Source organism: Bacillus rossius, chromosome 3 (genome assembly GCF_032445375.1).
Source record: "Bacillus rossius redtenbacheri isolate Brsri chromosome 3, Brsri_v3, whole genome shotgun sequence".
In the NCBI taxonomy this organism is placed as follows: domain Eukaryota; kingdom Metazoa; phylum Arthropoda; class Insecta; order Phasmatodea; family Bacillidae; genus Bacillus; species Bacillus rossius.
The window spans coordinates 103,077,925-103,101,545 of record NC_086332.1 but is presented as its reverse complement, the minus strand read 5'-3'; the positions used below and the strand labels follow the sequence as shown (position 1 = coordinate 103,101,545).

General features: G+C 38.7%; 1 protein-coding gene across 1 annotated transcript in view; it reads left to right on the top strand.

The window, feature by feature from the left end:
- The first annotated feature begins 5,398 nt into the window (after positions 1-5,398).
- The window catches only part of LOC134531086 (E3 ubiquitin-protein ligase RNF13), a 99,027-nt gene continuing 80,804 nt past the window's right edge, over positions 5,399-23,621 (top strand). The window contains exons 1-3 of the mRNA XM_063366621.1: positions 5,399-5,596; positions 17,810-18,082; positions 23,142-23,331. Of these exons, the coding sequence (XP_063222691.1) occupies positions 17,876-18,082; positions 23,142-23,331 (397 nt within the window). The 5' untranslated portion in view covers positions 5,399-5,596; positions 17,810-17,875. The remainder of the gene's footprint in view (positions 5,597-17,809; positions 18,083-23,141; positions 23,332-23,621) is intronic.

The following is a 23,621-nucleotide window of genomic DNA, read 5'->3' as shown; positions in this document are numbered from 1 at the left end:
TGTTTGCTTTTGAAGAGTTACACAGCCTTTCTGGATATTTAATTCCATGTTTAGTCAACACTTTTGTGAAGGGTCCTGGTGAAGATGGCTGTAGTCAAAACCTTATAACTGGATTTAGAAAGTGTGGGATAAGTCCTTTTAACCCTGATGAAGTTTTGGAGAAATTGCCCCAGGGATGAAGTACAGATTTGGAAGAAATTATGCCTAACGTCTAAAGTGGTAGTTGAAATGCTACAAAACATGAGACATGGTAATGATGGTACTTCAAAACCCAGACGAAAATGCACCAAGGTAAATGTAATACCTGGTAAGAGTGTCGGAGTAGAAGACATTGGTAATAATCCATGTGGATCATTTTCCAGAGAGGACAGTGGTTATTTTGCCAGAAAGAAATTGGTTGATGATCCATGTGGATCTGTTTCCAGCAATGACAGTGATGTTGACATCGACCCAAGTGTCGAACCTGCTCGCACAGCCCGTTATGCCACGCCAACGCCTTCTCCTGCCTTGTGTTGCGTGTGCGCCGATGTGCAGTGCGGCTAGGGCAGGGGGGAAGATTCGCACGCTAGGGGAAGTTTACTGTAAAATACATAAGAAACATTCTTATTTGTAAATTGTTGATATTATTATTGGAAGGGTCGTGTTTTCTTTATTATAAATAGTTTATTATATTGTATGAAATGTTATGTAAAATTAGTTCTCACGTGTTCACCGGGCGCCAAGGCCGTGGCTTCCGCCTGTGACCAATCAGCGTGCTCCGCGGGCTCGCGAGGAGGGGTGGGACGCGGGCGCTGGGTCGCGCGAGGCGGGGAGGTAGTCAGTCGGCGGCTGGACACAGGAGGCGAGAGACGTGGCTACGAGAGCTCTCCGAGGCGGTGAGAACGGGCGTGGTGTCTCGCTGCAGTTAATGCAGTGCCAAGAGGAAGCGATTCCTCTGTCACAGTCGTGTGGTCAGTTGGGTGTGTCATCGTGTCATTCAGTCGCGGCGTGCAGTCAGGCACTGCTTTTGCGTGCGTGTTTTCTCCGGCAGTTTACGAGTCGCGGAGTTCTTTTGTGGGCTGGATTTTCGCTTTCGTTTGCACGGTAATTTTCGGGTCTTGCTCATCATGAACGGGACATCACGTATGTTTTTCATACAGCAACAGTGCGCGGAACCGGGCTCCGCCCTACAGGATCGGTCACAGGCGGGAACGCGGTAGCCCCTTGTAAAGGGTTTGTTTTCGTATATAAAGAACCTGGAAACCGTCTTTGAGTGTATTAATGACTATCCTGGTGACTTAGTCCCTTGGCCACGCGGCCCGAACCCTCTCTACCGAACACTGAGTAGACGGCTAAATACTACCATTCAGGGGCTAGTCGACCAGGCGACGACAAGTGTCGCCCAACTTGGTGGCCTATCAAACATTTTCAAATTTTCAAACTTTCAAACTTTTTAAATTTCAAATGTTCAAATTTTTCAAAGTTTCAAATTTTTTAAAATTTGGGAAAATCTGGTAAAGACAGTGAAAGTGCAGGTCACGTACGCCACGGGACGGGAAGGAAGGCGCGCAGGTGCAGAGGAAGTCGGCGCGACGGAGCGGCGCGACAGAGCGGCACGGAGCGCAAGATAACGAGTCGGCTTGTATTACGGCGCGTCTCACACCGGGATCGGTTGAGCGATAAGGCGGCGGAGACACCTCGTAACTTCAGCCGGGCGGGAAAGTGTCAGGCAAGCCTGGAACACGGAGATAACAACCGAGAAAAAGGATTTGTTGTCTGCGGCAGGGAGATAGGAGAAGATAGGAGATAACAACCGCGTGAGAAGGATTCGTGGTCTGCGGCAGAAAAGAGACGAGACAACATGAACGACTTCCAAGAGGCATACAAGTCCTGGGCCGACGCGGGCTTTCCAGAGGAGGGCGAGAGTTGCGTTCACTTCTCGGACTATGAATGTGGATTTTGTTTTGAATATCGGACGTATGGAATGACAATGTGCGGTGCGCGTTTATGTCCCGGCGGGACACCTGATGGGTGGTTCTGCAAAAAGTGCGGGGTTTTGGGACACGAGGAGTGTTTGCATCCTACAGCTCGAGAAGAGGCGTGGAGGTCTGGATTTACGTGTGAGCGGTGCCTGGCGAAGCTGTGTGTACACGCTGACAAAATCGTCACGATGCCGCCCCCAGTTGTTCACACATCAACAGCTCCTAGGGACCAAATGTCCACGAAAGCCGAGGGGCCACACTGGGCGGACACTGACATGTTGCTCACCACGTCTCTGCTGGAAACGACAAAACTTCCTATGCCACTACAACAGACGCCATTACACCAGGCGCCACCGCAACCGACGCCGCCTCCGGAAGTTCACCCATCCACAATTCCTTGGGGCCAGACAACCACGAAAGCCAAGTGGTCCTACTGTGTGGACGCTGACATGTTGCTCACAATGTCAAGGTTTGAGACGACAACACTCCCGATGCCGCTGCAACCCACGCTGCAGCAACCACAGCCACCACAACAGACGCCGTCACCGCAACAGATGCCGTCACCACGACAGATGCCGTCACTGCAACAGACGCCGCAACCACAGACGCAGCCGCCCCAGACACCGCCGGTGCCCCCGACGCCGCCGCCTGCTGAGAAAGCTACTGGTGCGGCGCTGCGCCTCAACTTGGCAACATCGCCGCACTTCCCAGCCGGCCAACAGGCCGCCGAGGCAGTTATGCACCATGCTATGATCAACACGCCGCCCCCAAAACCGCCGCCCCCAACTGCCGTGAAGGCTCCCGGGGGATTGATGCGGTGCAAACCGGCCGTGATGACACATCCGCCAGAGGCGACAACGACCACTGAGGCGACAACGACAGAGGATCAACCGGAGGAACCACTCCGAGGGCGCCGCCCACGGTCGCTGAAAAAGCGGCTGGCACAGGGCGGTGGCGCAAAACGACGATTTTGCGGCACTTTCCGGGGGATCAGCCACCTGCCGAGCCATTCACAGTCGGCCCGATGCCACGTCACGCACGTCGACAAGGGCGTGCCAGCCACGCCGGTCACGCACGGCACAGGGGGAGTGAAACTTCCGCCCGCCGCGCACGTCACAGGGGGCGTGCCACTTCTGCCTGCCGCGCACGTGACAGGGGGCGTGCCACTTCCGCCCGCCGCGCACGTCACAGGGGGCGTGCCACTTCCGCCGCCACGCCTGCCACTGAGGGTGCGCCACAGCCGACCACCGCATGCGCCGCTGAAGGCGCCGCGCCACCTCCGCCCGCCATGTGTGCCACCTGTGGTGCATCGCCGCCGCCCGCCACGTGCGCCGCTGTGGGCGCGCCGCCGCCTGCCTCTGAAGACGCCGCGACGCCGCCGCTGCCGCCCACCTCGGCCGCCCCCATGGCGACAGGTGCGGTACACACGCACACCACGACGCTACCGGACATACCAGGTTAGTGCTCCAGTGCAATGGCCAGTTGCATCACTCCCTGGAACGTGAATAAATGAGAGACGTTGGCGAGCATAACGGTCTCGTGGGAGGGGGGGACATTTGACGTCGACCCAAGTGTCGAACCAGCTCGCACAGCCCGTTATGCCACGCCAACGCCTTCTCCTGCCTTGTGTTGCGTGTGCGCCGATGTGCAGTGCGGCTAGGGCAGGGGGGAAGATTCGCACGCTAGGGGAAGTTTACTGTAAAATACATAAGAAACATTCTTATTTGTAAATTGTTGATATTATTATTGGAAGGGTCGTGTTTTCTTTATTATAAATAGTTTATTATATTGTATGAAATGTTATGTAAAATTAGTTCTCACGTGTTCACCGGGCGCCAAGGCCGTGGCTTCCGCCTGTGACCAATCAGCGTGTTCCGCGGGCTCGCGAGGTGGAGTGGGACGCGGGCGCTGGGTCGCGCGAGGCGGGGAGGTAGTCAGTCGGCGGCTGGACACAGGAGGCGAGAGACGCGGCTACGAGAGCTCTCCGAGGCGGTGAGAACGGGCGCGGTGTCTCGCTGCAGTTAATGCAGTGCCGAGAGGAAGCGATTCCTCTGTCACAGTCGTGTGGTCAGTTGGGTGTGTCATCGTGTCATTCAGTCGCGGCGTGCAGTCAGGCACTGCTTTTGCGTGCGTGTTTTCTCCGGCAGTTTACGAGTCGCGGAGTTCTTTTGCGGGCTGTATTTTCGCTTTCGTTTGCACGGTAATTTTCGGGTCTTGCTCATCATGAACGGGACATCACGTATTTTTTTCATACAGCAACAGTGCGCGGAACCGGGCTCCGGCCTATAGGATCGGTCACAGGCGGGAACGCGGTAGCCCCTTGTAAAGGGTTTGTTTTCGTATATAAAGAACCTGGAAACCGTCTTTGAGTGTATTAATGACACTATCCTGGTGACTTAGTCCCTTGGCCACGCGGCCCGAACCCTCTCTACCGAACACTGAGTAGCCGGCTAAATACTACCATTCAGGGGCTAGTCGACCAGGCGACGACAATGTCAACAATTCATCGGAATCATCCACAGAACAGGCTACAAACAGCGAACAGGCAACCAGTTCACAAAATCTCAACCGTGGTGATTTTGTGGTCGTGTGGTTACCAACTATGCACAAAACACTCAAGAATTTTGTTGGGGAAGTTACAGTAATTCACAACTCCGAATTGCAAGTGAAATTCCTGAAACGACAAAGGAATACTGGTAAATTTGTGTGGCCTGAAATTCTTGATGAGAGTGTGATTTCAAGGGATCAAGTTATCAGTGCGCTGAGAAACCCGATCAGCTGAAACGTGGTTTGCATTTTTCACAGGATGAACTCAGAGGATTTGATATAAACTAAGTGTGTTACTGATGTAAAAAACTTTGAAAACATTTATGTTCAAGTGTTAAATGGTTTACAAATATTTTATGTGAAATATTGGTTCCTAGTTTTTAAATATGTCATTATTAAAGTTGCATGACACAAATAATTATAATATTTGAATATTTTATGTTTGGCATTCTTAGTTTGAAGTAAAACAGCATGTAAAATATAGTATATAACAATATTAAAGCTACATTTTATCATTTAAAGGGTCAATCATTAATCCCTGTGGGGATTCTAGGTCGTTGATGAGAGATAATTAGGATGTACACATTTTTACAGTTAGCTTAAGTGCCAGCCCCAAATGTGCTATTCTTGGTTTTACTTTCTATCAAAATGCTTACGAATTATTTCAAAATTTTTAACAAATTTGGTCAAAGTAACCCCACTTGTCGGTACCTTTGTTAAGTTATTATACTGTGAATTTTAGGGCCATGAGCCTGTTTCATTATTATATTAGGTATTTTACTTTATAATAAATTTATTTGTAATGAAATATTTTATATTTATATGGGTTTTTAATTAACAGTTTTTTTAGTATTTTATGGCTGTATGTTCAACATAGCTGTGTAGTTTTATTTATTTTAGTTTTTAAGTTTAATGATGTCCCATGATGCAGTATAATAATAATTTTTTACGAAGGTATTTTGTTCTGAAATGTGAGATAAAAAAACGGAACTATTTGCTTAGAAACACTTAAGTGATTTAAATGTAACAAATATGTGTTTAGTATATTTGAAGAAGGGCGTGGAATGCCACTTGACTATACACTTGAGGTACATAAAAATGTGTATATCTTAATACATGCACTGAAACTTAAATTACGCACTTCATGTGAAACGCATGATAAAAGTGTTATAGTGATGAAATGCAAACTTAAGACTGTGCAGATTTGTATGCTATCATTTTAATGTTTGGCTTAATCAAATTGGAATGTATTACTTGAACCGTGCGTTTATTTATATATTTCTAGACAAGTGTTTGTTTCCACACCTTGTCGGAATTTCATTGCTTGTTACTTATTTTTAATTTATTGAAAACAATTTTAATAGTTAATTTTTAATCTGTGGTGGTGTTATTTGAGGTTACAATACCACGACAACTATGTTTTGGCAATCTAATCTTTCTTACTTAAATGCATTTATAAAATTTAGAATGTGCTGAAAACAGTGTAGAATAGAAACTGAACATGATATTTCAGACCATGTCATAGAGAATACCATTAGCCTGAACTTTATTATAAGTTTTTCACTAAGCTCGTTCATTCTTAAATTAAACCTTGACCATGTGCAATAATAACATTGAACATATAAACACAGTTAAGTATATATTTTTATATAAACAGACGAAAGTACACAGCAAATGTAAAAGTGTTCTCACGTGTAAAATGAAATTTCATTTTTGATCGTGAAGATTTACCAAGTAGGTAAATTTTTTTGAAGTTCAGTTATTCAAGGTTTCTGTTTGGTTTTCCTTTGTACGACATGACACAACAAAATTAGAAATAGAATCTAAGTCTTGAAGGCTGTCAGGGCGAGTATTTTATTGAGTTGATGTCACGATGACCTTCTTTTTCATTAGCTACCTTGCGTGTCTGGCCTGTTGTGGCATTGGGACTTCAGCTTTGTGCTGAGTTAGTTATAATGAAGTTGAGATTTAAGGCCCTGCTACAATAGGACAGTGTCAGTGGATGATAATGTGATGCTGCCCACATGGTGCTGGATCCGAAGTATTTGCGTGCTATAGTAGATGCTGGTGCTTGGACAGTGAGCTTAGTTTGTGTTTAAGTGGGAGGGTGAACGTATTTATTTTCACGCTACGTTTCAATAACATAATTTGCAGACAATAAAGAATTGGGTAGAATTCAAGAAAACTGTGAAAACGTTCGCTATGGGGTCACAATATTTATTTTATATCATGAGTTTGAAATAAAATTAACACTGGAGATTTTAATCTTCCCTCGTTCAGAAATATATATATATATATATTGGTTATATTATAAATAGCAGCGTTCCTAACAGTGCACTACTGTTAACTAGCTGAGGCACATTTTACACATTAATGAATTTGTTTCAATATGTAGGCTTGTAATCAGCAAATATTAAATAATGTAATTATAATAATAAACATGAACATATGCATGACAGCCGTTTATTTATGTTGACAAACACTGCTTCAATCAGCGTAAGTTTATGAGTACCTAAGGATATTTAAATATATATATATTTTTTTATTTCATGGTATATATTTTCTGTAAACCCATATTGGATTTTTTTTCACCATTTTAAATATTAGGTTTAGCATTCATCATATTTTGTGACATTACAATTGAGTGCTCGATCACGTGCTCGCTGCTGGCCATCCAATAGTCCCGAAAATGAAACTTGGCCATTGGGACGGTAGCTTCACAGCACGTAGCATCATGGCAGGCCGGAGTGACATATTGTTCAATCAGCTTCCAGAATTGGGAGCAGCACATACAGTTACGTCTATGCACTGTCTTATTGTAGCAGGGCCTGTACTGTTCTCGAAGCATAAAGTCACGAGCTGTTTATTTGAATCACTTGAATTTTTTTTTATGATGTACATTTTGTTATGATGTATATATTTTTTTGTATTCTTTTGCTAACTTTGACATTTTTCAAAGATACTTTTGCTATCCTAAGGTTCTTAGTAAACATAAATATTGAGGCTTTATACATGTGACTATTGTCAATGGCTAATGGCATGACATTTAATATTACTATAGAATTCTGCTTCTGTCAGATATACACCCAGAGGCAAGCATTCCACCCCTTACCCTCTTTCTGAACTCTACCATATTATTCTCTAGCACACACTCCATTAATTATCCAGCAGATGTGTTAGTAAATATAGCCCCCAGGGGTGCACCGAAACAAAGGCAAATAAAAATTTGAAAATGTGTAAAACAGCTTTGAAATATTTCTGTTATTTCATTAGCTATTGCAGAATTATTTTACACTTGTATGATCATAAAAAGATATGATTATCGCCATGTTTTAATACTTGGAATGAGATATTTCATGTTGTAAATTGAAAGATGTATGTATTTTATTTTTAGTTTCTAAAGTTTTTCGTATCTATCCTATAAAACATAATTGCAATACTGTATGTAGTTTACCAGTAGTTTATTGTTTTATCAGCCTGCTAAATATGCTCTATAAACAAATAATTGTTTATACTATTGTTTAGTAGTTAATAGCAATTATAAAGTATTTATGCCATAGGTTAATACAAGTTACCTGATAATATGTGCAAACTTTTTTTAGGTAAACATTATTTTTTTTAACCAATTTTAATTTATTTTAAAGTATTCTTGGTTAATGAGAAAACAAAGTTACAGTAGGCTATCACTTTGAGTGGGATATTTTGACTACATTTTAAACTGTTCCTTTGTCTGTCTATTCTTATATTACACCTTTTTACAATGTAAATTGAGTGGTGTAAATTTGTGTTGTTCTTTAATAGTGCAGCCAAGACTGTTTTCCACGAGAGATATCCCTGATCCTGTCATCGCCACTCTACGTTTTACTTGGTACTATCTGCAGCTTGATCCTGTGGTTCTTCAGAGATCCTTAGGAATATAGGATAGTTGAAGCAGTTTTCAAAAAGACAGGGATATTTAATATCAGTACCTACATTTCGGCAGGGAACAAAACTATTTTCCACCCTAATTGTTTTCCATTTCAAGCGAATATTGAACACTACTGTGCCCGGCAGTCATCTTGGCGTCTCTCAGCGCGGGGGTGCGGGGACAGCGGGACCGGAGAAAGAAGAGGGGGTAAGCAGGCTACACGTAGCCGAGAGCCGTGTAGTGGTTGTTAGGAAAATATCACCCTTCAGTGTATACCCGAAAATGGAAGGCGAAGGTGGCAGCTCGCAGAGGTGCGGTAAAGTGATACATAGCGGAGAGCGGGAAATAATAAAAACCGTTTATTCTATGGTAGAAGTTGCTATTACTCCAAAAAAGCGCAAAAGTGGCTTAAATGGAAAGTTTAACATTGTAAGTTATATGTTCAGCATTGTTTGTACACTATGAATGCTGACAATCGAATAGTAATAATAGTAATTAATTTTAACTTAATTTTGTTTTTCGTCACCTTATACAATCAATTATCATGGAAAGAGAACTTCACACTTACATTAAACAAATCATATAATATATATGAGGTTTTGAAGGTTATAATATGCATTCTAAAGTGGAAGTACAATGCAAATTGTATTTACATTTATAATAAATAGGCTAATTGATTAAAGGTGCACTAAAATATAAAGCCACACATACACCAGCATTTTTTAAATGCCATTAACGTTGGTAGTCAGGTGTTTCCTAAACGACTGACATGAAGTTAAAGCAGCAAATATAACATAACAAGTTCCATGTTTAGTTAAATGTAAATCCAGCGCTAAATGGCACGTTTTAGGTATGGAAACCGGAAAACGATAAGGGCTAGACTGGCTCCTGCGTCATCAACTGTGAGATAGCTTTCGCGCGGAGAGCTACAATTGCGTAATGTTTTGGTCGTTTGCTTTTTCTTGTAAGACTTTTTTTTAAAATAACTTTGAGAACACAATGAATTGAGAAGCATACTTTTAAATTTATTTTACATACTAAGTGACCTAGTTTTCCAAAATAAATCGTATCTGGTTTTCGCTAGTTACTGAGTTTACAACATTTCAATTAATTTTGGTTAGCATAATAATTAGCAGACACCGTAAGTATATTTGATGGGACAAAGTAAAGCGTTGCAGGTTTAGATAATAGTTTGTTACTTTTCCTGACAGATGAGTAGGGCCTACAAATATTCTAGCACAACCACTGCAATTTACACAATGTTACACGTATGTAGTACAAGTACAATTCATAGGATTTTTCAATTTTGGTTTGGTAACCCAGCGCTCGTAGCCAAAAGGCCTTACCGCCCTGGGGGCCCCATGGGCATGGATACAGACGTAGTGTAGGAAGTCACGTGCCGAATGTTTTCTGTTCTGCTAGTACAAACCTGGCCGCTGACCTTGACAATAGGGTATCACTTTCTCTTCGCCCTCCCCTTTTCACAGACAGGACTAGGGAGCTCAGACGCCAAGTTATATGCCGGGCACAGTATCCTTTCCAGTACTGTCCATGTGTGCCGATAATTTAGTGAACCTTTTGGGCATGATATATCTATATATATTTTTTATATTTTACTTATTCAAGGTTTAACTAAGTGTTTGCAATGTCTCTTTACATTTTCGGTTTTTATTTAATTTTTTCCATTGCAGCTATTTTTAATTGATTTTTTTGGAATGTCATGGCTATATGTATATCGGGTAAATCCATGTCAATCAACACACTTTTAATACAATTTTTACCTCACCATCTCAGATTTTGATGAAATTTTGCACAAATGTTACCTCCATACAGACTAACAAAAATATAAAATTTTAGAATGATATATCCATCCGTTTTGAAAATATTGCTTTGTAAATTTTCGAAAAAAACACTCAAAAACGCACGACAGGCATATTTTAAAATTATCATAACTCTTCTTCAAATTAAGTTAGAAAGGTGAGACAGGTGTCATTTTGCAGTATTTGGCATGGCCTTTCATGTGATATGTGTAACACAATAATGTCTAGAAAAAAAATAATTTTTATAATTTAAATTTAAAATTTTGGAAAAAGTGCATTTTTAATTTTTTTCAAAAAATTCTATAAAATTTTTTGTACAAATATTAAATTGTCTATAAAGTTTCAAAGTGGAGAGTTAATGGGTTCATAGTAAAATTAATTGGTAATTGTAACCATATTTATACTTTACTTTACCCAATTATGATATTTACACATTTAATTATAATAAGTTATTTTGAAAGTATAAACACATAAAATTGATTAAAAATCACTAATAACACAATTGAAATTAATTCTAGTGCTACACTTTGCTTGTCTCTGATACAGGATTTCAAAGATTAGTTCAGACAAGCATCCAGCTACTGGGGATTCCCCTTAATTTGCTTTGGGATTTCCCTAGCTTTGGGATTCCCTATACTTTGGGATTCTCCTTGCATTACAGTGGGATTCCCTTAGCTCTGTGATACCCTTGCTTTGCCCTGGGATTCCCCCCTAACTCTTTCAGAGTACTGTACAGTAGTGATGGGCAGAACGGTTCTTTTGACCGAGTCGGTTCTTTTGGATCAGTTCCGTGAAAAGATTCGTTCAGAACGATTCGTTTATCTCGGTCAATTCGTTCTTTTCTGTGTATGGGATCTGGCTCTTTTATCAGGTGTCGTAACTCGTTCATCCTTTAGAGTATTAGGTACGTGTTTTTGTATTTGAATTTGAACATTGCTTTCCGTAGCCAGTGAATCACAGTTGCGTATATGAAACAAGATTATTTATATTTTATTACTGTTAAGTTACAAATATTAATATATAGGCTATTTACACTCTAGTGACAGTAAAGTGTTTACATGTAGACCAACACATTTAGAGAAAAAAAGACAAAAATTTAATACTACTACTGCGATTCAGTATGAAGAGAAACAAATTAAGTACATTAATTAACCCAAAAATGGTAAGTTTGAACATTTGTAGTTATTTTCCCTGTTATTTTTAATTCATAGGTTTTTTTTTTTTTTTTTTTTTTAGTTTTTTATTTCCAAATTTGTGTATGTGAATGTGAAAAAGTAATTTTAAACCACTACTTAACAGTTGACATTTTCAGGTATAGATACTTTTCATGTAACACTATTTTATTTGATTAGTTATCGTTTGCTCTTGTGAACATGCGCACGCTGTGATTACTAATTCTTCAGACTCCTGACGTCATGAATCATTTCACGAACGAATCAGACCGGGCGCGTGGCCGGTTCTCTCATCTCGTTCTCTCGTTCTCTCCGCGTTTTCGTTCTTCCGAATCTTTCAAGGTACCGTCTCTCAAAGAGCCGGTTCTTTACATCGCGAACGAATCGCAAGATTTCGTTCTCTCAAAGATTCGTTCTTTTTGAACGAATCGTTCACGAACGACCCATCACTACTGTACAGTAGTGGTTTCAGCTAGTTTATGCTAGGAGTCTGTATTGTTCTGATGTACCTAGTATCAAAGTTGTTAGTGCAAGTATCAGTGCTACACCTATATAAAAAGTGACCATTTGATTTATATTATTAGTGGAGTTTATGCAGTCTGAATTGAGAATTTTGATATTTATTTTTAAAAAGGTAATGTGTTCATCATGATAGTGACTGAAACCCTATGAAAAGGTGGGCAGTTTACGGTAAGAAATGGCCCTCAGTGAATCATTTTTGAAGTTACAGTGTTTTAAACCATTAAAAAAAAGCAATTACAACATTAGGGAAAAAAGAAAATTAAGGAATGTTACTAGTTGGATGTGCAGTGTTTTCTGGATTTCCAAAGGGAGCAAAAATTTGTGATAGTTGTAGAATAGAAATTACAACATTACAAACTGCTGCTTCTTCTTCTTCTACTCACCAGCATAACGAATCAAGTTCAGATTCTGATAAAGATCCCAGTTTTTGTGCATCCTCAGAGGTGCTTGGTTCATTAAATATTTCACTACAAGGACTAGGAGAATCTCCTATTAATAGGAAAAAATTCAAATCAAAAAGTTATGCAACCAGAAAAATTAAAACAATTGACTCCACAGTCAAAAGGAAACTTTTTGAGTTGCCATATAATTTCTCTGAGGATGATGGTGAAGATTTAGAGGAATCAGTTTTGCAAAACCTCAAAGCCAATTTCTTGAGTTCTACTAGTAGGAGCAAGAGTTCTACTAGTAGGAGCAAGAAGTTAATGATATTAACCTGTTTACCACCAAATTGGGGAGTTAGAAAAATAATGCGAGAGTTTGATGCGCCAAACTATATGGTACGACAGTAAAAAAAACTCTTGGCTGAAAAAAGAAATTAGAAAGTCCTAACCCCAAACCAGGCAAACACCTCTCAGAAGATGTAGTTGAAGCTGTCCATTTATTTTATGAAAATGATGAAGTCAGTAGAGCGATGCCTGGTGTTAAAGACTGTATAAGTCACTGAACCTAATAAAAATAAATAAAAAATATCAAAAAGACTTATTTTGTGCAATCTGAAAGAGGGATACACTTTATTCAAGGAGAAATTTCCAAATATTAAAATAGGTTTTTCATCCAAAGCATTGTATTTTAGCGGGTTCTAGTTGGACACATGCAGTGTGTACATGTACAATCCATCAAAATGTCAAATTGATGATTGAAAATGCAAGATTATTTGATTTAACAAATGGAGAATTCAAAACCTACAAACATTGCCTACCAAAAATGGTATGCAATCCACGAACAATACATATATTGCAATATTGGACATTGTACATATTGTCCTGGTACTGCAGCAATATGGACCCGTCCTTGAGAAGTCATTTGAAGAGCACCTGATACGAAAGATCACATTTCGGCAGTGGATTTCAGTTGACCGTTGCAATTTAAAGACACTGCAGAAATCATCAGCAGAGTTCATAGATTAACTCTGTGACAAGCTGTCACTCTTAGTCCGCCATGACTTTATTGCAAAACAACAGACCTCTTTCATGAATCACTTAAAGGAAAATTTAAAAGAATCTGAATTTGCCATCACACTCGACTTTTCAGAAAACTACAGTATGGTTGTACAAGATGAAGCCCAGACTTACCACTTGACTAAGGGACATGCCACAGTTCACCCGTTTGTGATATATTATAAAGGAGAAAAAAGAATTGAACATTTGAACTATGCTGTAATTTCTAACTGCCTAGAGCACAATACAGTTGCTGTTTACACATTTCAAAGAAATATGGTTGCTCTTTTGATTACAAAATTGAAAAACGTTCCTCATAAGTTCTTTTACTTTTTAGATGGGTCTACTGCCTAATATAAAAATAAGAAGAATTTCATCAATTTGTGTTTTCACAAGTAAGACTTCAACATATCAGCTGAATGGCATTTTTCAGCCACAGCTCACGGTAAAGGGCCTTGCGATGGAGTTGGAGGTACGGTTAAGAGATTAGCAGCTAAAGCTAGCTTGCCACGGCCCTACGAAAACCAAATCTTGACCCCTTTCCAGCTTTATGAATGGGCAGTAGAAAATATTTCTGGTATTAATTTAACTTTCACTACACAAGAGGATTACATAGAGTAAGAAATATTTTTAAAAGATCGTTTCAATCAGGCAATTACCATCCAAGGAACTCAGTAATATCATGCATTTATACCCTGTTGACTCAAGCACATCAAAAATTACTGTGAAAATATTTTCTGGAGCTACACATTCATCATAAGCTACTGTTACAAAATCACTAGACAAACCGCTAATAGGAGACGTAAAGGGCTTTACTGCAGTTGTATATGACAAGAACTGGTGACTAGCTTATGTTATGGATAAAAACGAAGAAATTGATGAAGTGAAAGTAACATTTCTCCACCCTGCTGGACCATCACCATCCTTTTCTTATCCAGGGAAACCAGATGTATTATGGATTCCTCTCACAGATGTGTTATGTACAGTAAATCCTGTGACACCAACTGGAAGAATTTTATGTGCTATCTGAAAATGAAACTTTAAAAACCAATGAGGAATTTTTCAAGTACATACTGTAATTGCAAATTGCAATCAAACATGTGAGTACTAATTTCCTTTTTTCAATTTATTTCTCATTTTAAATTATTGTGCAGGGGAATCTTGCATATATTGTACTTCAGCATAAAGTATTTCTCATTTTAAATTAAATTCCCTATAAAATTTAATTAAAAAATTGTTTAAGATACTTTCAGTGTACAGAATATAATTATCTGATTTTTTTTGTGTATTTTACAACAAGATTTTACTGTATTCTGTTATGCTTTCCTTTGCTGCCAACATTTAACCTGAGGTTTGACAAAAAGGGCCTTTGTTTTCAATTAATTTTATTATGAACCCATTAACTCTCCACTTTGAAACTTTGTAAACAATTTAATATTTGTATAAAAAAATTTATAGATTTTTTGAAAAAAATTAAAAATGCATTTTTTCCAAAATTTTAAATTTAAATTTTAAAAATTATTTTTAAAATTATTTTTTTTCTCTAGAAATTATTGTGTTACAATCACATGAAAGACCATACCAAATGCTGCAAAATGACACCTGTCTCACCTTTCTAACTTAATTTGAACAAGAGTTATGGTAATTTTAAAATATGCCTGTTGTGCGTTTTTGAGTGTTTTTTCGAAAATTTACAAAGCAATATTTTCAAAACGGATGGATATATCATTCTAAAATTTTATATTTTTGTTAGTCTGTATGGAGGTAACATCTGTGCAAAATTTCATCAAAACCTGAGATGGTGAGGTAAAATGGGTGTGTTGATTTGACATGGAATGACCCTATCCTCTATTTTCATGGACCATTAGCACTCAGTCCCCGTCCAGATGCTGTGTCAGCAGCATGAACTTATAACTGGGCAAGACACACAGCTCGCTCCAGTTTCTCTGTTCAGAGTGATAAAAGTGTTGTGTTCAAAGATATCTCCATGTCATCTTGCCGGCTGATGGCAGCTTGCTCCCCACGCCGTGTAGTTCTTCTGAGCACATGGCTGTCAACGATGTGCATACATAGCTTTGCTCCCATGACATGTGCATTTTGCCTATCCCTTTCCTTTCTCCTACGTTCCCCGAGCATTGCCTGCTATCACCCTTACCCCTCTCTCTGTCTCTCTCTCTCTTCCCCCCTCCCATGGCCCACACACATCTACCTGGCACCTTAAACCATCCACTCCCCGTTTTTTTCGAAAAACTCTGGTCTTACAGCGTGGAGTGCCTGTACGACTAGTGCTTACTCTTGGTCGGTCAAATTCGGTATCCATCTGTGCTCCGTATGCCATCTCTCAGCCCCTGTGGCAACCTAATGCCTCTTTTCATGCTACGTGCGCCATCTACAGACCTTATCGCAATATACTCTATACCCCCTCCCCTCCTGAACTTTCTTATTCCCCTGAGGAGTGTCTTTAACTATGCTTGTTGCCTGCCCTCTGGAGAGCAGTTGAGTTGTGACTGTTGCTACTGATCCATTTACCTTCTTGGTACCTACTTCGGGAGAACTGTGCCGGACATTGTTAGTACAGAATATGGTCTCCCAGTTGGGGAAATTTGTTCCCTTTTTTTCTTGTGTTATAAAGCCGTGCAATAGTTTTTTTTTTGTGTTTATCACTCTTTAACTTCAGTATCTTTTCAATGGCTTAGCTACGAGTCTAATCACTGCTCTGTCCCATTTTTGGAGCCTAGCTTTCTTCTTTTTCTCCTACTGGGCCGTCTTTCAGTTTCATCTCTAAGTCCAGTTGAGGTGTTCCTGCCCCAGCAGCCTGTAGGCTCCAGTAACCGCCAGTGAAGCGAGGCTGAACCACTAACTCCCTCTTCAAGGCGACACGTGACATAAGTTAAGGAATGTGAACCATCATATTTTCTTCACCCAATTTGTTCTTATGTCAGTGTAACCAAATTCTGGACCTAACCATCCACAGCTCTGCTAAAGCAGGAAGAATTACCATAGGATGCCAAACACAAACATTATAAGTTTTTTTTATAAAACTAATTTATAAAAAATGTATAAGATATTTAAGAGCTTTGTAAGTTGGTCAGCCTTCCCTTTCTAAAACTGTGTATGTTATTCTTTGCTTCTATTCATTTTCTCTCTATAAAAAAAAACTCAAATGGTACAAAACTGAAGTCAAGATAAACCTGAAATAATATTCTGATTTTTATTACCTGGTCTCGGTAATAATGATCCACTTTACACAGATGCCTAGGTTCAGTCTGCGTACAGACATTAATTTCTGTTGTCACTGTGGTTACACCTCCAGTTTTTTCTGGCTAGTTCTTATATATTTCCTTTTTTTATTAATTTTTTTCAGACCTAGTATATTTTCTTAAATATTTCCTACATTTTCATATAACATATTTCTTCAAATGGAAACGCTGCGACACGTCCTCAGTACTGACTAGTAATGAGTTATTTTGCCAACACATATTATTTCTCTTATTTACAAAGGAAACATATGTCCTCCACACTGGCATCTGTTCCTCAGAACCAATAGTATTTCTGATTGCAATGTGTCCTTCCTCTGATGACACACTGCAAATGCCAAGTTCAGGTAGGAGAGTTTTAAAAATCCAAAGCATAAAATAAAAATTTCAAATATTTCAAAAATCCCTCTTGATAGCTAGAATGCACATGCGAGGAAACAATCACACATTTATCAATATATAATAGTAGTGAATAATAATATAATATAATATAATATTGTAGTTCTACACTAAAAACTATCATTTATAATTTTGTAATAGTGCAAAATTTTTCACCAGAAGGTAGGAATTACAAGCCATGAAATATCATCTTGGGCCAATGTGGTAATGTTTTCTTGCCATAATAAAAAAAAATGTAAATTTTGCTTGCGAGTGTATGGTTATTAGTTAGAAGTTAGATTGGAGATTACATATATTTACAATGAAATTATACATTATAATTTTAAATTATATAACAATTAAAACCTCATGGGCCTATAAGACCCAGGTTATGCATCACAGATTTCAATTAGCCTGGACAACCATCAAGAAATGTTAATTTAGCTGTGGTGCCCAAAACATTTTTTACCTGCTCGGTGGTCAGTAAAAGTTCCTAGGTAATGAATAGTTGCTTACAATGTGTGTTTTATCGAAATCATACATATTTTGAATGGTAAATGATCACTGTTTTTAATGATGGACAATATTACTTAACTGCAAATAATACCGTGTTATGAACAACAAAAAACAAACATTTTTTTAACATTAGCCTAGATTTGCCTGAAGTGATTTCAGGAAACCTTGGAAAACTAAAATATTAATGGCCAGATGGACTTATATTTGAACCTGTATCTTCAGAAATGCATGTGCTGTGTGCGTATGTACTCGGGCTGATAAGAAAGCTGATGTTGATGTTGATCTTGCAGGCATGTTTTCCTGTAAAGCACAGCTGGAACAGAGTCTCGACGTGAAGTGAGCCAGCCGGGGGCAGGATGTACCCGCAGTGCCCGCTGCCGCGCCACGTCACTGCGCTGTACGTGGTGTCTGTGGTGAGCTGCGTGGCCTTGTTCAGTCGCCACTCGGCGCTGGTGGGGGCGGAGGTGCTGGTCTTCCGCAAGGACTACTACCACGAGGCGGAGATGCAGTTTCCCGACCTGCCCGCCCGCTTCGGGGACTCCCTGCCGGAGGAAGGCTTGAAGGTACTCAGAGTCTCATTAGAGGTGATGAGATGCTGGTGGAAGCGTTGATAGAGGAGCAAACCCACCAGCTAGCTTATGGCGATGTCCACCAAGTTTACTAGTACTTGCAAAAATTGTTGTACCGGACCAAGGTTGGCCGATTTAAAAAACAATGGTCCAAACCAAGTGGTTTTTATAAAAAAAATTAATTTATTTTTGAATAGAATATCGTAATTTTTTTAATGAAAGGACTAATTCCACTCTATTAACAATAAAAGTTTGGTCATTAACATTTCTCGTGATTTACAGTAACAAAAAATTGTATACTAATCAAGATCTTATCATTTAAATTATCTGAATAAGTTGTAAATTATACCCAGCTAATTACTCCTCTAAAATTAAATTAATTAGTAAATTGTAGTCAAAGTATAACAAAAAGGAAATTAATTTATTTATTATTTAAAAATAAATCCTATTTTGTGGGAAATCACTGACTACTGTAAATCCCCTTTTTGTAGGAAACACTCATTCTATGGAGAATCCTCCTGTGGTGAAGTCCCAGTCAGTTGTGCAGATTTGCTGAACTTCAGTTCTTTGATGTTTATAACTTTTCGGGTTCAACATGAGAGGCAAAAAGAGGGATGTTGTATGGCTTTCATTTGAACTTGCTGAGAACCAAAATAACTATTGTAATAAAAAAACCTGGTTTCAACAAAAAAAACTGATTTTTGTAAAAAAAACCTGTTTTTTTCTAATCCTAAAAAATGTAAAATAAAATTACATTAACCCTCAATTACAAACAAAGCAAAAACAAGCAATCCTTAAAAAACTATGTCAAATACGTAAAAACATAATTACACAAAAAGTTTGTAAAAATATCTAGGGGCTTATTCTCTATAAAGTAAGAAAATCATCACAACAGCTTAAAAAGCATTAAACAATGCAAATTATGATCATGGAAACACATGGCAAACATAGAAATATTTCTTTAAAGTAATAAAAATATATTATTTAAATGGTATCAGAAAACCTAACCAAAGTAGTGAACCTGATGACACTGTTACCACTCACCACCTCCGGCTAGCTCAAATTTGGTGATGAGTGGAACATACAGGTTGCAGGTCACGAAGAAAGAAGAAATTTATACACAAAGTTTGATGTATTAACCTGTTTTATTTATTTATGTAAAAATCGTACTATATTCCGTACAACACAGCACACAAAAAATTAAACTGTACGTCCAAAAAAGAATAAAACATGAGCCATCGCCCGGGCACAGCCTGCTCGGCCCGCCGCCCGAACAACGACCACTCGGCCTGGTGCTCGGACAATGACTGAATTTTACAGCCTTCCTTCCCTTTGTGCGGGCAGTAACCTGGGCTCGCTGACGTAATTCTCAGCCAATCACGGCGCATAGCAACAGAAGCTTCCACAAAATGCTTGCTTCTGTTCCCACAACGCAGTGATTTTGTCTCTTTCTCACACTCCCGTGACAGTGACTCACACGCCTAGTGTGTGAAACAAAGCCTCGGTCGTGGAAATAGCGAAGGAGAATCACGTCAGCACACCTTCCCACACAAAGAAGCAAAAAAAAAACTTATGAATTTTAAAAAATATAAACAATAAACCCAGTGAAAAACTTAACGTCTAACTTCAAAAATGAAAAAAAAATTTACATCATTTGAAAACCTAACCTGAAATATGACAAAAAATTTATAACAAGAGATTATTACTGTAGGTATTGCATGAGGAAGGCTGTAATCTGGGTTGTTACAACACAACATACTAAATCGTTAATTAAACCATTTAACAAGTGGGAAGGGCAATAGCCTGGGTCATTACACGTTATATTCAAAATTTCACTGAAATGTGTTGCAACATTGTAAACTACATTTCATGAGCCTTTTCCCGCAGTAGTGTACCCAATTTAATACGTAATTGAAATTCTGACGTAAAAGCTATTAAATCAGATTGTGTAACGCAGATTGTGTGCAAACTATATTCTTAGCTAGCAGACAATTATAATTCGGGAAAGGCATTTCAAGCCAAAAGTGAACGAGTTCACATGCATAAATCATAAATGAGAGAGTTGATTTTAGAGGGTTATCATCTGCATTTTACTTCAGGCTATGAATTAATTTCAATTATATCCAATACCTACTTTCGAATTATTTTGATGTTTTTTTTTTTTTTACCTGTTTGTATTATGTTTTATCTTATTTTTGCTTTCTTGCCTATACTGGAACTATTTCTGCACCTTCTGGATGTGTATAGGATCTGGATCTGCGGTGGGCACCTTCGGGGCCCAACTTTGCCCGGTGCCCTTCGTGGCAGCGTACTTCACTTGCACCTAGGATCAGCCCTGTGTTCCAGTTGCTCCTATTTTTACTTTCTCTTTCTCCAAACCATAGTGTCTTTTCAGGAGATAGAACACTATTAACAAAGGAAATCCTAGCATAGCCACAACTTTGGACATTATTATAAGAGTATGTTAAAATTAAGCTCCAGTTGCATGATTGTATAGAAGAGTAAGAATCTACTTAGTGCACTTAACTGTTCAATTGTTACTCATTTCAGCTGTATATTCATTAAGCATAAAAGAGGCAAGATTCGTCATATCAGATTTTAAGACTTTAAATGTTTATTGCATTAGCCACATGTTCTCGAATCATTGAAAAGTTGTAATTGTCCTTGGGAAATATGGAAATTTGCTTGAATGTTGACATGAGTCCTTGAATTTTATTTATCTTGAAGTATTTTAATCCATAGAGAGAATAAATATTGTACTCAATCTACGTTTTGGTCTGAGCCACACCTCAGTGATAGGCAATAATTATGATATAGATGCTTGTGTGAGTGCATTTCTTTGTTAAAATATCTAAACACACACACATTTATATATATATATATATATATATATATATATATATATATATATATATATATATATATACACACACACACATATATATACACACACACACACACACACAGTAAGTCCTCCATTTACGTCGTAACGATTTACGTCGTTTCTGATTAACGTCGCTAATGTTTGAGTACTCATGTTTCAATTTAAGTTGTCGCCGATTCACAATAACGTCGTTTACAATGACCGTAAATCTTTATTTTAACCAAAACACCGTATATAATTCGTTTATAATTCTTTGTTTCCTTCGGTAGTTAATTTATGCTATGTAGCGTAAGCTACACGTTCACCGCCTTATCTTATCATACATCATGAGGGACGCTTCCTGCTCTCTGCTGCTCTCCGCGCGGTGATGCAATACTACCAGCCCGCCCGCTCGGCTACCCACGTATCTCGCACGTAGAAGTGTTATCTACTTCCCGCAACGACACAGCATTTTCTCCTACCCCTTTTCGTCCAACTCCTTGGCACTTCAGTCGCTATGATATCATTGAGTTGGCCGGAGTTTTAAACGTGCCGTTGTAAACTTTATCGTGATTAAATGCGTTTGTAGTAGGCCTACAGTATCAGCTCACTGCAATTTATGATTTTTTCTTCATAAGATGTCTTCCAAACGACTATATATCTGTTTTTATATTTCAATCAATAAAGGTAATAAAGCAGCTGGTTAAATAACCATTCTATAAAGCTGAGAAGTACTAGTTGGACTTGTTTCCCACGCTGTCGGTTGTAATTTGCTAATAAAATTGCCCGTTGTCACGGCTGTATGCCAGCGCTTCCGGCCGACCTTGGGCCGTGGCCGGCCGGTGGCATGAAACATGGCTCATTTTGCGTCGTTTCTATTTACGTCGCGGTTTTCAGGAACGTAACCCCGACGTAAACCGAGGACTTACTGTGTGTGTGTGTGTGTGTGTGTGTGTGTGTGTGTGTGTGTGTGTGTGTGTGTGTGTGTATATATATATATATATATATATAAACTGCATATTGCTGTGTTCACAACTATTTTAAGGTTAATAGTTTATTTTAAAACCTTTAGTGGTTAATAATTTTTTTTTCATTATGTTAATATCAAAATTTAAGTACAAATTTCCCAGATTATCTATTTTATGTGAATTCTAATAAAACAGCACATAATCCGGGAATTCTTGTTGATTTGAAGACTGTTGCCTGGTGGCAATCATTTCACCTTCTTTGTTCTCACTTTTCTCCTGAATTGAGCCATACACCTTGCCATCACATACTCCACATCCAAGACATTCCATTCCCCCACCATTCTCACTGCCATTAAGTTTTCCCCCCATTTCTGTTCTCCTTCTCTCCTTAAATATTTTTTTAGAGTTCTCCCTCCTACATTTAGGCTTTTCCTTTACAGTTCATTGCCCCAGCTCTCCCTGCTCTCCACCCAGTGTATTTGGCCATCTTCAGAAAAATTGGACCATAAAACCCAAACACTCAAACACTATGTGTCGAGAGTGATGTGAAGAATTGTACATCAGCAATGTTCATATAATTATGCATATCCTAATAAATAGTGTTTATGCTTTGAATTATTTTCATCACTTTTCTTTCATTTACTGAACCTCGAAAACACAATTTTGGTCCTTGAAATCCTTGAAATGTGTTTGAATTTCTAAATAATATGTTTTTGGTCATCCTGTATTGGGGATTGTTTATCTCTACAATTAACAAGAAAAAAAAAGGCAAAAGTTCTGACCTAGTGTTACAAAATTTTCTCAACAATCTGCTTTTAAAATATTTAAAAACAATAATAGATATATATGCAATACCTAATTGTAATGTGTTTACACGTATGTTTCATAATGTAGTCTTGCTATTACATTAGTAATTTTTGGCTTTCCAATTTTTTTTTTTGCAAACATTGGTAGTTGCTAAATTTTGCCTACATTGTTCCTATTCAGTGTGATATGCAGAATATGCTCTTTGAACACACACTCTACCACTGAAAGTTGTATGTATCTATTATTTTTTATTAATGTAGCAAATTATTCAGTTGATCTTCAACTATGTGGTTATTTTTGACTTAAAATCATATTTGAAATAATATATATGTATATTTTTCTTCACACACCCCTGATTGAGGGAGATAGAAGGAGGACTTTATGTTGCGGCAGCAAGTGTGTTGTTTGTAATCAGGGGTTGGTGAAGGAGGTTCACCCCTTAAATGGATGCAGCAATATGACCCCAGCTCCACTCGCGACATCCAACAGTGCGTGGATCGCCTTAATTAGACGATATGGCTGTTCTTTTGAGCAGAAGGTGCGGAATGCACAGTTCGCCAACTACAGTGCTGCCATAGTTTACAACATCAACTCCAGTGATCTAGGTGAGTTTAGATGTGTTTTTTGTGTATGTATGCTGAACTTTCGTACAATTCATCATACTACCTTTTATTGCTTGTTACAGAAGAATTAATTTTACTGGTGGATTTTAAAATGTTGTGTCATGAATGTGTGTTTCTCTGTAATGATTAGATAAAGTTAAAGTTTTGAGTGGTAAAGATAACTTTTTGATAGTTAAGAGGCAAATTAAATATGTAGTTTGTTATATTTGCATGAAAATAAATTAAAATTTTCACATTAGCGATCAAGTTAAAATATACCAATTCTATTAGAA